This window comes from Hirundo rustica, chromosome 1, assembly GCF_015227805.2.
Source record: "Hirundo rustica isolate bHirRus1 chromosome 1, bHirRus1.pri.v3, whole genome shotgun sequence".
In the NCBI taxonomy this organism is placed as follows: domain Eukaryota; kingdom Metazoa; phylum Chordata; class Aves; order Passeriformes; family Hirundinidae; genus Hirundo; species Hirundo rustica.
The window spans coordinates 66,882,935-66,897,976 of NC_053450.1; the positions used below are offsets into that span (position 1 = coordinate 66,882,935).

The 15,042-nt window shown below is 40.0% G+C and overlaps 1 protein-coding gene across 1 annotated transcript; it reads left to right on the forward strand.

Annotated features, from left to right (window-relative positions):
• The first annotated feature begins 611 nt into the window (after positions 1 to 611).
• Positions 612 to 7,633, forward strand: FRRS1L (ferric chelate reductase 1 like). The gene is made up of 5 exons (XM_040086402.2): positions 612 to 816; positions 2,340 to 2,424; positions 2,902 to 3,040; positions 6,202 to 6,448; positions 6,937 to 7,633. Exons 1-5 carry the CDS (start codon positions 612 to 614, stop codon positions 7,107 to 7,109), a joined length of 849 nt encoding a protein of 282 aa, XP_039942336.1. The 3' UTR covers positions 7,110 to 7,633.
• Positions 7,634 to 15,042: the final 7,409 nt, after the last annotated feature.

Genomic DNA, 15,042 nt, shown 5'->3' on the forward strand with positions numbered 1-15,042 from the left:
TAGGTCCCGCTGTGTCTCCAGTCCCATCCTAGAAATCATTAGAAGTAATATTAAAAATAAAATAAATTTTTTAAAATAGGAAAATAGCTAAGTTTGCCCGGCAGTTACTGAGCAGGATTTACCACGTCCTCTTGAAGCACATGCCAAGAGGCTTTAGTGAATCGAGGCCACGGGGGCAGCCAGGGATGGCTGGGTACTGCCCCTCGACAGCGGTGCCCGGGCGGTGGGAGACGTCCCCGCGGCGGGGTTTCTGCCGGGTGGGGCGCGCTCTGGGACGCGGGCAATCAGCGATCCGGGGAAGGCCACCGCTCAACCCTTCGGCGGCGATCCCGGCGGGAGGGCTCGGTGCCGCCAGGGCTGTGCCCGTGCCCGCCCGCGCGTCCCGCTCCCGGCGCATCGCGCTCCCTGCGCATCCCGCTCCCGCGCACGCCGCTCCCCCGCGCACACGCCGCCTTTTGCCCCCCGATACGCTCCCGCGCCGTCCCCTCGCCCACGCCCGCGGTCCCTCCGGCACCGCCCGTCCCCGGGGCTGGATCCCCCCGGCCGCCGCCCCCGCTCCCCCGCGGAGCCGCGCTCGGGCACCGCCGCCTCCCCGCCCCGCCGCCGCCGCCATGGCGGAGCGGAGCCGCGGCTCTCGGCGGCGGCTGCTGCTGCTGCTGCTCCTGGCCGGCTCCGCCGCCAGCCCGGCGGAGGAGGGCGGCGGGCGGCGGGAGGCGGGCGGCGGGGAGCACGGCGAGGAGGCGGCGCGGCACCACGACTCCTCGTACGGCACCTTCGCCAGCGAGTTCTACGACCTGCGCTACCTCTCCGAGGAGGGTGCGGCGGCGGCCGGGCCGGGCGGCGGGGCCGGGCGGGGCGCGGCGGGCGAGGGGCCCGGCCCGGCCGGGGGCGGGAGGGAGCGCCGGGCCGGGCCGGGCGGGCGCGGGGCGGCGGGCGGGAGGCTGTGGCGGCGTTGTTCAGCACGAAGGCCAGCGCCCGCCGCCATCTTCCGCCGGCCGGGCGGCCTCGGCTAGCGCTGCCGCTCGGCGCCGGGGCCGCGGGGGGGCCCGGGTGCCCTGCCCCGCTCTCCGCAGAGGCGGCCCTCGCTCCACGGGCATCCCCTTACACACACGGGCATCCCCCGGGAGGGAGCTCGGGCCGGGGGCCGTCGCCTTCCCGCAGAGCGGGGCCGGCCGGCGGCGCCTCGCCTTGCCCTCCTGCAAAGCTTTCCGGGCTGATAGCGTAAAAAGGAGTCCTGGGGTGTGTGGGCTTCGAAAGGTGTGATGCCCTAAAGTGTCAAGAAGCAGCGTGGTGGTGGGTTTCGGTGTGGGTTGGTTTTTTTTGTTGTTGTTGTTGGTTTTTGTTTTTTTAAATTTACAAATGGCGTAATGTTAAAACTCCACACTTTTGCGGCTAGGTTGCATTGAAAACCATTTGTTCGATGGATTTGAAAATAGGAGTGAGAAAATTCCAAATGCACAAAGTTGTGTGGGTCAAAAGTTTGTGCTGTAACTAACTGCAGTGTTCATTTCCTACTCAAGGAAGCACTTTTTCTGCTCAATGAAGCATTTTCAGAGGACTTTCTAGTTCCACAGCTATTACTTTGGTTTTCATCTGGCTAAGTGAAAGAACATCCTGTTAAAATATCTGTGCTTATGCAACAGACACCAGCTCCCACAGGCCAAGACTGAGTAGGTCTGCTAGTAAACGTTCTCCCTTTCTCCTTGGTACTGTAGTCCAGCAGACAGGATTGCTTGGAATCGTAACTCTCACTGTCTGGCTCTTCTGAGTCTGCCTTCACAAGTGATTGCAGGCCGTAATTGCAGGCAATTCCCTGCCCTGATACTCTCTTACCTTTTACTGCAATGTGTGCTTTATTTTACTTCATAAGGGAGGATGTATTATAAGGTCCTTTCAGTATTAATTCCTACAGCTCTGCATCTGGTTCCCTGCCTGCATTTGTACCTAATGCTGTCATTTACGGCTAAGGAGTGAGTTCCCTTACGGATTTCCGGAGGGGACTACGAGTGCACAAAGAGAGAGCTGAGGTCCCTTATTCATAGTTGACTGCAATAATCCATGGTCCTACTGCCTTACATTTAACTTTTGCCCTCCAGCTTTCTTCTCCCTCCTTGATGAATGTAGGAAACCTTAGAAAAGTTTTCCGTTCAATTATTTATGTATCTTTGCTACCTGGATCCAGGACCATCTGAGCAGAGGATTGTGTACGTGACAAAGTCGTCACTTATCTGAACAGTTCCATTATCAGCAAAGTAAATGCTACTGGATCACCTTCTCTTTACTATTATTGATTTTTAGTCTTGTATTTTATTTAGTGATTATTTATTCTGATTATACAGGTTACCCTTTCCCTACTGCTCCTCCTGTGGACCCATTTGCAAAAATCAGAGTGGACGACTGTGGAAAAACCAAGGGATGCTTCAGGTCAGTCTGAGATAAGAGTGCAGGTACCTTTATGTTTACAGATGCTGACTGATGATATTGGAGACTTTGGTTTTATAGTCATTTCAATAAATGTTTGTTATTTAAGAACATACTTTGTAGTATAAGCTATATTATTCGAGGACTCTAGTTCATTTGAGAATACATGTCATAGTTGTGGACCTACAGTTCTTTCTTGTATTTCCATGAAGCGCTTAAAAAAACAGAGCAAGGAAGATCAACAGAGTGATATTTTGTTATTGTTTGCTATACTATTTGAATACTATACATTCTTACACTAAAAGAGTAATAATTGTGAACAATTAATGCTACTTTATGTCCAGCAGAATATATGCTTTACTTCCATCATACCAAAATATATTCTTTTAGTTTTTTCTTGCAAAAAATTAAATTCCTTGATTAAGTTCCATAGCAGGAAATTTCAAGGAAAAAGTTATGTATATTTCCAATTCCATTTAGGTATGGCAAACCTGGATGCAATGCAGAGACTTGTGACTACTTTCTTAGTTACCGTAGAATAGGAGCTGATGTTGAATTTGAGTTGAGTGCCGACACAGATGGCTGGGTGGCAGTGGGATTTTCCTCAGACAAGAAAATGGTAAGATATGTACAGTTTTTCATGTTGGCAATGCACACACTTTCATAGGCTAGGATATGAATGGTTTATATACATTTATATATTTGGTCGGTGAGAAACAGAGCATATAAGGTAAAACTGACTTGCTGAAAACAAAGCACCATTCAGTAGGCCCCCTGCGAGCACTGCCTCACAGAAAACTGCTTCATCCTTCCTAACATCTCCTTTCCCTCCTCTGAGAACTACAACAGTATTTCAGTTCATCTCTGAATGTTTGAATGTCACTAGCTTTTTGCCTTTTTATTAGAAAAGCCCTCAGGGAAAAGCCAATTCACATGGAAATGTCCTGTTGCGCTTTATGTCAGTGTGATTTGGGCAAAAGACACATCATAAACTGAATAGCAAATAATTTTATTCTTCAGAAAATCAGCTGACTTTCAGCAGTATAAATTTTTACTGCACTGTTTAACTTGGGAAATGTTTGCATTTCTTTCATACCTATGTTTTGTTCCAGGGAAGCCACAAACGTGTGAGAAAATTACTCCTGCTGATTTAAACATTTATACTCAAGAAGGCAGTCTTGTTAAAATTTCTTCTCTCTGTTCTGGATTTTTATTGGGTTCTGTTTTATGCTTATTCCTGTACTTACTTTTTCATTCAAAAGCTCCACTTTTCATTGAGTTTCAATGAAAAAACCAGAAGCATGTAATGTGTGGATGTTAAAAAAACTGTGCAATAGGTGACTTATGCAAAGATGCTTTGTCTGTGATCCTTGGTAAAATGTTTTTGGATTAAAATGCAGTTTATGGTGTTCATGTACAGAAACTCTCCTGAGTATATAGAACAATACTGGACCTATGCCCTAAATCACAAGTCAAAGAAAGGACTGTTTCTTGTAATGTTGAAAGTAGCAGTCTGAAAAAATACAGGAATTAGATATCCTGGTCTAGGACTCACAAAAAATGAATTGGATGACTTGCACTGACTTAACAGCATTTTTACTAGACCCAAAATGAGAAATAGAAGGAAAACGTGAGGACAAGTGCTTCTCAATCATTACTATATTACTACATGTGTTTTAATACGACACACTGTGAATAAACACAATGACAATAGAAGGTTTTTGTGTCATAAAGAACAGCTTATGTCACAAGAAACAGTTTGTGGTTTTGATGTAAAGAGCATCTTTACAGCCAAATTTTGGGGACAGTTTAGAAGCTTGCCAATGCAGGCACTCAGCCGGGTTTTCAAAGCAGCTCAGTGCCTTTAAGTATTCGTCCCCAAGCTATCAGACTGTGTTACCAGTTTGAAACACAAACTGAGGTTCCTGCAGTGGCCCCCCGAGTCCCACTGCCCTCCTCTCATCAGCCATGTGGAAAGCATGAGCAGCAAGCAGCAGGTTAAGTCTGAGCTTCTGGTAAAAAGAATAAAGGAAGCATAAAATAAAAGGTTTTGTTTCCAGACTTGCTCCACATATCATGTAATGCCCATAAGTCAGCTGGGCTAAACTGTCTAGCATCTCTCTTCCTCTCTGGCTCCCCTGCTGACTTCATCTTTTTTGTAACTTCCAGGGTGTTTCGGTGTCCTGGGATGCACAGGCTTTGATGATAAAATGGCTCTGGGTCAGAACAGCTTAGCTGTGAGAAATGGGCTGTGCTTTGGAGACCCTAATCAAAATGGTGTGACCTGGATAGCTTCAGAAGTTAAGGAAAAAAACTTACTTTGTGTCCTCAATAGATTTTTTTAAAGTCCTATGACCTATTTCTTTGTCTCAAATAACATTATGTTTTTCCACTTTCAGGCTTTTGTGCCTTGGTGTGATTTTGAAATGTCATTCCATTAACTGAGATTCAAAATACTTTTTTTTCCCCTTTTTATTTTTTTCTTTCAGTGTAAAAACACCTTTATTTTTGCCTCTTTGTACTTAAGAATGAGGGATTTGTGCTTATATGTATAAAAGTTAAACTTGGGAAATAAGTTTGGGACATAAGTTTTATGAAGAGCAATGCTAGTCTCAAGACAGAGGCTGGAAAGGTTGTCTGCAGCAGCACCGCGGTGCAGAAACTGTTCAAGCATGTGTTTTACCTAGTTGTCCCCTCTTTCCCCTCACTTCTGGCACATCTTTTACAAATGCACATTGCAATTTTCCTATAATGCTGAAATACACCCTCTTCCTCTCTTTTCCCTGTACTAAAGAACGGAGGGATGATCACACTAGCAAGCATCGTGTCTTTCATCAGTATGACATATCTGAAAGATGAGTATGGGAGGAGTAGGGCCTGTGTTTAGTACAACACTGATAGCTGTGGCACTCATCCAGCTTGGAGAGTGTTCTAATGGATCTTGTGTGTGTGCTAAGGCTTCTATGAGATAGCACTCCTGAAGTTAATGTCCATCCCTGTGCTGTACCACTCTGTCAGTCACCTAGGGTAACTATTCCAGCAACTGCTTTAGTATTTCGATTAACAACCTCTACAAACGAGTGACTCCTTCTTCCTTCTGTCTGTTGGTTCTTTGGTGGCTGCTTATGCTAAGTGAAAGAGCACATCCTGATTACTTTTTTTCTTTGTATCTTGTGGTATACTGAAATCTGTTATTACATACTGAACATTTCTTATAAGAAATAGAAGAGATATGAGCAATGATGTTCCCCTTAAGTGAACATGAGATTAGAAAAGACTTACTGTAATTGATGCTATCGTTTTCTCATATGTAGTAGGTTTATTTCCTCTCTCTCACCAAAGTGTATCTGTTTTCTGTCCATGATTTGATGCAGGATTTTATACACATCAGAGATTCAAGACTGCCACATTTTATGAAGCAATGTGCCAGAACTTCACAAATAACGAAAGGAAATAGCCTTCCACAGATCAGTTAATTATGTGATGTCAGAGTGGTATCATATCCTACAAATATATGTTAAGTAAAATAACTCTCAGAAAGATACAAAAGGGAATTCAGAGATAGGGTATGTAATTATTGCTACCCACTTAACGTGCTTTTCAGTCTTACTGAAGACATGGTGCTTGGGGAACAAATATTTGTGCATATATAACTTAGAAAGAAGGAAAGAGCATCCCAGGTCTTGATCAGTTTTGAATAATTAAAATTATTTACATAAAGGAGAAAGTGTTTTATGACTGTTTTGTTTTCCATCTTCCAATTTTTTTTTAACCTTGTAGGGAGGAGATGATGTCATGGCTTGTGTTCATGATGATAACGGAAGAGTCCGAATACAGCACTTCTATAATGTCGGTCAGTGGGCTAAAGAAATCCAGAGAAATCCTGCTAGAGATGAGGAAGGGGTTTTTGAAAACAATCGTGTAACGTGTCGATTCAAGCGTCCTGTGTATGTTCCCCGAGAAGAAACCATCGTAGATTTGCACTTGAGTTGGTACTACCTGTTTGCTTGGGGACCAGCAATCCAGGGTAAGTTGATCTCTGTGCTACCAACTGAGTTGATGTGCCAAAACTGATAAATGTCTTTCAATTACAGGATGCTTATTAGACACGCCCTCTACCCACTCCCCCCCCCTTTTTTTTTTTAATGGACTAAAATTCTGGCAGCATGAGGCTTAGAAATGGATAAAAAGAAAGACAGGAGTCCAACATGTCTTGTTTTCTTGGCTATATATCTACTATCCCCACTACCCAAAGCTGAATTTAGAAGAACTTCATAACCTGAAGTTCTTAATTCCTTTGAAATATGCTTGTTGTTTACTTGAATTTAATTTATTTTATTCAGGAATTTAATTTCAGAAATCAAAGAAACAAGCCTACTCCCTGACAGTGTAATATTGCATGCTTCCGTAGGTTTGAAAATTACCTGTCTGCCTACCTGTTTCATCAGAAGAGTTGTAGAAAAAATTGCATCTGTAAATAATTACATTATTTTTTTCTGCCCTTACCTGCTCAAGGTTCTATAACTCGTCATGATATAGACTCTCCACCCGTGTCAGAGCGTGTTGTCAGTATTTACAAGTACGAAGATATTTTCATGCCTTCGGCTGCCTATCAGACCTTCTCTTCGCCATTCTGCTTGCTCCTCATTGTTGCACTGACCTTCTATTTATTGATGGGAACCCCATGACCAATGGAAAATAGCAAGAATTTGGCAGTGGAAGTTTCTCAGGATGGACGGCTATATGGATGGACAATGCATTTTTCTGTTGGAATTTATATCACATCACCATCCTCATCTAGCTGCTTTTGAACATAGTTAGCTTCTCAGAAGAGTGAAATAACCATCTCCCTTGAGTGGCAGAGTGGTGACAAATCATTTAAGAATAATCAGTGAACACATAGGAGAATATTTTCAGTGTTGTGATTCCTTGCTTAAGGAAAATGAGACTTTTGTAAAATCAATGTGTGTGTGTGTGTTTTGTGTGTTTGGGAGGGGTGCCTGTATGCATGTTATAAGGTGAATTTATTGATGGACATCTTATCAAATAACAAAATTGCCTTCCTAATTGCTACAAAAAAGCAAATTTGGGAAACCATTGCAATGCTGTTGGTGCTTCTAGAGCAGAGAGCACAACTGCAAGTGCAGTTTCTGATCTTGAGATCTGGAAACCAACACAGCAGTATAAAACCTGCCCTTCAGTAGTGGACAGTTCTCCCAATTTCTTTTTTTTTTTTTTTTTTTTTTTTTTTTTTTTTTTTTTTTTTTTTTTTTTTTTTTTTTTTTTAATATTGATCAAAGTGTACTTGCTATGGTACTTTTCCAAAACTAAACTTGCATATTCAAGCATTAGCCTGATTTGGGTTTTTTTCAGCAGAAAGAGGAGATGAATGTCTTTATTGTGTTGCAATAGCCTTTTTGAAAGAAATGGCCACTTCTTTTAAGAGTGAAATAGAAAGTAATTTAAACAAGGGGAAGGGAGAATACAGCAATATAAATTCTCCATACATAGGAAAACCAGCTGTAAAACATGCAGAGTATAAAAGTTCCCAACAAGCCATAGGATGTCCTCATAACAGATTAAATCCATTTTTCTCTTTTTATTAAAAAACCCAGCAATTTTGCTGACATGTAAATATATTTTTAGGTAATTGTGCAGTAGTATGAAGTAATCTCTTTTTCTGTGTTGTATGCCACTAAATTCTGTTCATGTTAAGGGTGACTGTGGGCAGCTGGTGTTATCTAACAGAGAAATACAAATGAGATTACTTGTAAGGACAGACAGGGATTAATAAGAACAGCAGTGTCTTGCACTCATCAAACCACTGCTAAAATATAGGTATTGTGGAAAAGAGCAAAAAAGGAATCTCATTAGCTGTTTTTATCACCAATAAAGAGTAGAGGAGGAATGCTAAATATTACAGAGATGGAAAGTGTCAAAGAGCATTTATGAGCCTCAGAATATTATAGAAACTTTGTGTGGAGTATTTCTGTTCTTCACATAATAGGAGGAAATATGACACGTTTACATGTAGCAGTCAAATGTGCTTAGGTAAGGTTACTCATTCACTTTCCAACTCACACTAAAATTCTACTTAAGTAGAATTAAAATATAAATAGTGCCAAAGTTTTATCTAACGTGGTACACTTGAGGACGCTCTAACATAGAATCTGGTAATGCAATTCATTTCTGTTCTCATTGCTGCATGGAGTATAAAATGATTAACTAGCTTGGCTGGATTTGCATCGTTATTCACATATTGATGTTTGTAGACGAAGATTTTTTAGGCTCAGAATTCTTCAAACCTGTGCTTAAAGTGTATGAATTTGATTGAAGATTAGCTTATCTTCGTAACAAACACTTTATCCCTATTTCAAAAGATTGATTAATATTTTATATTTTCACTGATGTCTTTAAGGACTTGTTCACTTAAAATTACTGGACTAGAGTTCGGGACAGGAAAGAGAAATTCAGAAGTGAAATTTTTAAAGTGCATACAATAGCTTTTTTTAGTATAAATTACTTCTCTCAGGTTGGTTAACTTACTCATCACCTGATCAAGTAGAGACCACCTACTAAGGTCTGCTTTGGCCCACAGCAGCTGTGTAATTTAGCCTTAAGATTGGCTGGAGCAGATAAGCAGAAGCCTGGATAATGAATGAGCTTTGCATTCAGCAAACAGGTGAAGTGAAGAAATCATTAAGGTAAATTCTTTCTCCTTTGTGCTAATTTGTAGGTGGCTGAGGTAACTACAGTTCTTTCTCAGAGCCTGAGGGTTGCTTTAGTTTATGGTTTGTTTTTTTCTGTTTCAGCCATTTACTTGATTACGCACTAAAGGGCTAATTTAATAATTTAAAAGTACTGAACTTGGATAGAAACCTAGTTTGGCTCCTCTTTTCTTTAAAGAGCTCTGGAGTTAGGATAGCCTGGTTGGACCTGAGCACACAGGTATGTTATAGATGACAATACCAAGGTAAAAGTAAAATTGTGTGACTGCTATCAATCTGCTTTGGAGATATATGGAGTCAGATGTGGTTAAAGTTCAGGATTTGAAGCAAGAGCAGAGTATTTTAAGTTATTTTTTATTCCTTTTTCAGATTGCTTGTCAGTGTGCTGTGTTTTTGTCATCATATTTTTTTCTCTTGTTGAAGCAGAAATGTACACTTCTAAAAAAACCTTTCACCCAAGCGTCACAGTACTTAATTAGCCTAATCAAGTGTTTCTAATCAAAAGGGAGAAAATAAAAGGCCACAGGATGCAGCAAAGCAATCTATTATCTGGCATTTAAATGGGTGGTTGAGTTTAGCACTGAGTTTATCTAAGAGTTGCTCTTCACAGTGGGAAAATCAGGACTGTAGAATTCAAGTTGACAAACAAAGAAGGTATGAGTATCTAGAAATTGGTAGCTGGGATGAAATCTGAGAAGTAAAAGGTTACAAGGGAAATGTTTGTATGATACTTGGTAAGTCTTAACATTTGAGTGGGCATTGTAACTTGTCATGGAGAGTATTTTGGTTTTCACGTTTTGCCTTCTTGTTTTTCTTTTTTATATTGAAAAGCAGGATTTTTCCCTGTTACACAAAGTTATTATAAAGTAACAGACATCAAAGTAACTTTTAACTGATTATGGCATTTAAATTTTTTTTTTAATTTTTTTCTAATTGGCTGGTACCAACACAAGCTAGAAGAAAAGGCCTGCTTTGGGAAAGGAGGCAGATATTTCCCTCTCTAAATAATTTTTTTGTGTTTTTTAGTGTGACTGCTACCAAATAACTGTTAAAGAACACACTTCCTAAGTGCTTTAATTTTAAGAATTTCTTCCTGCAGAGTGACTTAATACAGAGGCATTGAGTTTAGAGAGGGCATATCTAGAGTATAGTGTTGTTTGGAAATTATACTGTGGCTACTAATGAGAAAGTGTTTGTTTGGTTTTTTTTTTTTTTTTTTTTTTTTTAATTGCTGGTATCAAATAACTGGTTTTTTTAGGTATAGGTGAGATGCTGATTGATTTTTCCCCCCCTCAGGAAAAAAAAAAAAAGCACCTAGCTGATTTGGTAATGTCATTGGATAACAGGTGATGCTGTCATCTGTTATTATAAGGGAAGTGTTTGAGTTTTGAAAGGGAACATATTGATGAGAAAAGTTTGAATGCCCCCTGTGGCCTTCTTGTTTGTCTTAATGGGTTTTTCAATACTTGGATAGTAAGAAAATGAACACTTGAGGCCTCTCTAATCTGAAGAAACTCTCAGTTTGGGTTAAATGATGTTAAAGAAGTGTTTGGCACTGACTTTCCCAATCTTCAGTGCAGGGATTAGAGGATGATGATGTGGAGTACATCAGCATGGCACCCAGGCAGTGGTCTTGAAGCTTGCTTGGGGTACCATATCCTGGGTCTCAACCAAAAAAACAGCCCTGCAACTGCCTCTATGTACTAAATAGCTGTGCAGTTATCTCTTAGTTACTGCTATAACTAATATAACTGCTGTAAGTTTAAGGGAAAACACAAGGTTTTGGTTGTTTTGGTGGGGTTTTTTTTGTTGTTTGGTTTTGGGTTTTTTTTTTGTCTTCTTCTTACTTTCTTAGCTCTCTGATGCATTAGACATTTACAAAAAAGAAAAATAATTCCAGTTTTGGAGACCAGACCTTCTGTCTGGTCTTTCAGGTCTTTTCTGGGTCCATTGGAAGTTTCCACCCTCCTGTACTCCAGAAGCAGAACTAAAGCTTATATGCAAATTATGTAACTTAATAGCATTTAAATGGTATTTTGTGACTCTGTGGTTTCATTGGTTAGGCACACTGTTGTGTACTTCCCACCGTGCCCCCATTTCATAATTTCTAAATAATTTCCCTGAAGTAAAGTATTTGGTAATAGACATAACAAGAAGGAAATACGTATTTCAGAGAATTACAGAAGGTCTAATACCAGTTATTTGCAGAAGTAACTATTGTGTTTGTGTTGTATACAAAATATGACTTTGCAGAGAGCATTAGATTTATGATAGAATCAGAAATACTTTTAAATATTGCAGTGTCTCAGTCTTCACAGAGTTGTGCATGTGCATAGCTTACATGAATTGGTATGATCCTTTTCAACCCCATGTAATGAAACTGGCAAAGCAGTTTGCTTGAATGCTGCACAGTGAGGCATTGGTGACTCCAGTTTGGAACAGAAGAATGGAGAGACTGGTAGTAAGGACAAATGACAAGGAAGGGCTAATGGTTTTGGTATATTTTCTATTTTTGTATAAATTTACATGTGGCAGTGCCCATCTGGCACTCTTTATCCCAGCAAATATTACTTGATGTAGGGTTAGGAAAGAATAGAGTCTGATTTGGAAGAGATGTTGACTTTCAGGCAGGTCCCAGCTGTTAAAGGGCTGATGTGGTCATCAGGTGAGACCATGCCACAGGATGTCCTCTGCTGTCAAGCTCCAGGTAAGATCTGGCCTTCAGAGGTACAAAAACCCAACAAGGCCCCAGAGGCAGTAGCAGCAGTCAGCTGCAACAGGGAGTACCTGCTCAGTTTGTGGAATGGCCAGTGAGTAGGTACTCCCTGCTGGCTGCAGTCTGAGTATCAAAAGATGGGGGCTCTAAATCTTAGCAACTTTGTACATTAGCTCCTCTAATTAAAATTTCATTATCACTATTTCTCTAGCAGTGTGTTTGGGCAGCTCTCCCTCAACCGGCCCAGGATAGATATGAATCTAACTGGAAGATTTTAAAGAAAATATCAAGTCTCTGTGTACAAAAATTAATAGAAAAACCCAGAACATTTTTAATCATATGCCAGCTTTTTACATTCTTTTTCTTATCTAGTTATTTATATGCAATTTGTATATTGAGGTGTCTGATTTTTGCAAATACAGACCAAGATCTAGATAAGACTTCCTTTTCTAAGCATTTTTTATTAATATGAAATAATCACTTTGGTAACTTTTTTTTTCTATTTTCACAGTAGGTTTGATAAAATTATATATGCTTAAACATGGTTATTTAACTTACCTAATTTGGGCTCAGATAGTGAGGCAAAAGCAGTGCAATTTTGAAATGTCAGGGAGAATGTGTGCAGCTTGTGGAGTTGATAGGTGTGAAAATGCAGACTTAAAAGACATTACTTGCTTTGAAAATCTGTGTTATGACTTGGCAATAGCAATGAATCTGCTGTAAAGAAAGGGACAGATTTATTTTTTTTTTTTCCCTTGGGTTACTAAGTATTTTGAATAGAACTCATAGACTATCTCAGGTTGGAAGGGACTCATAAGGGATCCATAAGGATCTGAGAGTTCAACAAACTGGTGCTCCTCACAGGACTGCCTAAAACTAACCTATATGAATCAGAGCATCATCCAGATGCTCCTTGAACTTCTCTGCAGAGCACGTTCAGTGACTGGGCCCACTACTGAGAACCTTTTCCTAAGGTCCTATCTGAACTTCCCCTGACATGGTTCCATAGTCATTCACAGCTGTTGCTTTCGCCCACTTATTGTGTTTCTCAGCTAAGTAGGAATGTTCTTCCAAACCTCTGTGACGTTGGGACTTCACAACCTGTATCTTGGAATCTTGGAACAGCTGCTGCTCCATATAGGCTCATTCTGATCTGCAGTTGGAGGCTAATTAGGAATGTCCTTACAAGATGAACTTTCATGTGGCATTCTTAAGATATTTTCTGTAAAGGTGTTGTACTTTTTACGGACTAGGGCATTACAGAATTACCAGTACTTTTCTGAGCTGTTTCTAAATGATTCTTAAATTCTTACTTGCATTTTTGAAGAAGTAATTGGATTTTTCAGAAGTGCTGAGCAGTTGGAAATCTGTTACTGCTCCAATGCTTACTCAGGGAAGCAAACATTTTATGGTAACTCATTATTTAGCTTCATCTCTCCCCTTTAGTTTTGATGTCACTCAGTTCAATTTCCTATGGTGGTATTGGTAGAAGACTAAATAAATGAAAAATTCACTTAGGTTTTGTGCTAAGGAATAAAAATATTCCTGGTGATTTTTCACAACAGTGATCTCTAAGGTTTAGATAATGAAAAGTATTCTTCACAGAATTCATGTTTAGGCAATGTGATTTAGCTGAAAGTATTTGTGTGTGCATGTAAAGTCTGAGAATTATATGAGTTTATACAAGAGAGTCTTAAAAAAAAAAAAAAAAAGGCTAAATTCTGCTCCAAGACAAGACAAAACACAGAACCTTAAATGTTCCCTGTTTCCTAGCTGATTTTGGGGAGACAGAATGATCTGTGAGGAAAAAAAAAAAAGAGATAAACATGAGTTATTACATATGTGGGGATTATGTTTGCAGTTCTTATACACACAACTTCCTTCTTCAGTACAAAAATTAGCCTCATAATCTTAGCCATATTACAGTGTTATTTTCACCTTTTTTTCCATACAAGCTGAAACAAGAATAAGATCTGCAAGTCAAAAGAATGTTGTCATATAGAGTATTAGGTAATAGGAAAGGAAGCACAGATGCCACAGTTAAACCTAGGAGGAAAAAAAAATCTTGTTATTTAACTTCGGAATATGGTGTCTGCTTCTGAAATTGTTGACTGCTCACATAGAAAGCAATGGGTTCTTTTTCAGTTTTTTCCCTTGGTGATATGAAATAAATTATAAGTATTGAAATATAAATGACTACCACAATAAAATTTTTAAAACTGGAATTATCATTTAAGTCTTGACAAAGAGATTCAAAGATGAAATTTCAAACTCATTAGAAAAGTGAAATAGTGGGACCTCGACATTTGTGTGTGATGTCCCCAGCCTTTATTTAGGGAGATATTTTTTATTAGCATGTTGAGTTCTGCTTAGGTTATAACAGATGCCTGGTATGTCTTGGTATTTTTGACTTATATATCCTGAGGTCTGGTTTGCTTTAACCTCTTTGCAAATAAGCAGGCTGTCATAACTGTGTGAACTCTTGCCACTTGTTTCATATTACGTGAAGTGTAATGGTTGAACTTGAAATGACATCTCTACCTTTTGATTTTATTCAGCATTGTCAAGACTAATATACAGATAAAACATACAAATAGAAACTTTTAACTATAGTGTTAAGTGGTGTGTTCTGCCTTCTCTATGCCAGGCTTCATTCTGTATGCTAGTACCCAGCAGCCCTGTGAAGTCAATGAGCATTTGGTTGGATAGGAGTGCAGAATGGAGGTTTTATAGTCCAGAAGAATTTGCCAAACTTCTTTGTATTTGTGCTCTAGTCTTTTCAGCAAAAATAACACTGAGTGAATAGATAATGAAATTACAGTGACCTATGGGACTACTTTATAATCAGTGCATGCCCTAAAGTATTGCTTTGTAACATCTATTTTATACTAAATGTTGGTGTTCAAGTGAGCCTTGTTAGCTATTTGACAGTGACAGACAATGATATTTATAATACTGTTGCAATAAATGCCTTTTTTGTCTAAGAAAATTTGTGGTATGGCATTTATAAAGGGGGAAAAGTCTCCATGAGATTAAAGAAGTCTCTGGTGCTGCCTATGTTAATTATTAATTCCTGTGCCATGGTCTTGAAATTTTTAGCCTGACTAATTCCATTTAAGTCAGTGAAGCTGGTTACATTAGCGAATTAACAGATGTGAGAAGACTATACCTTTATTT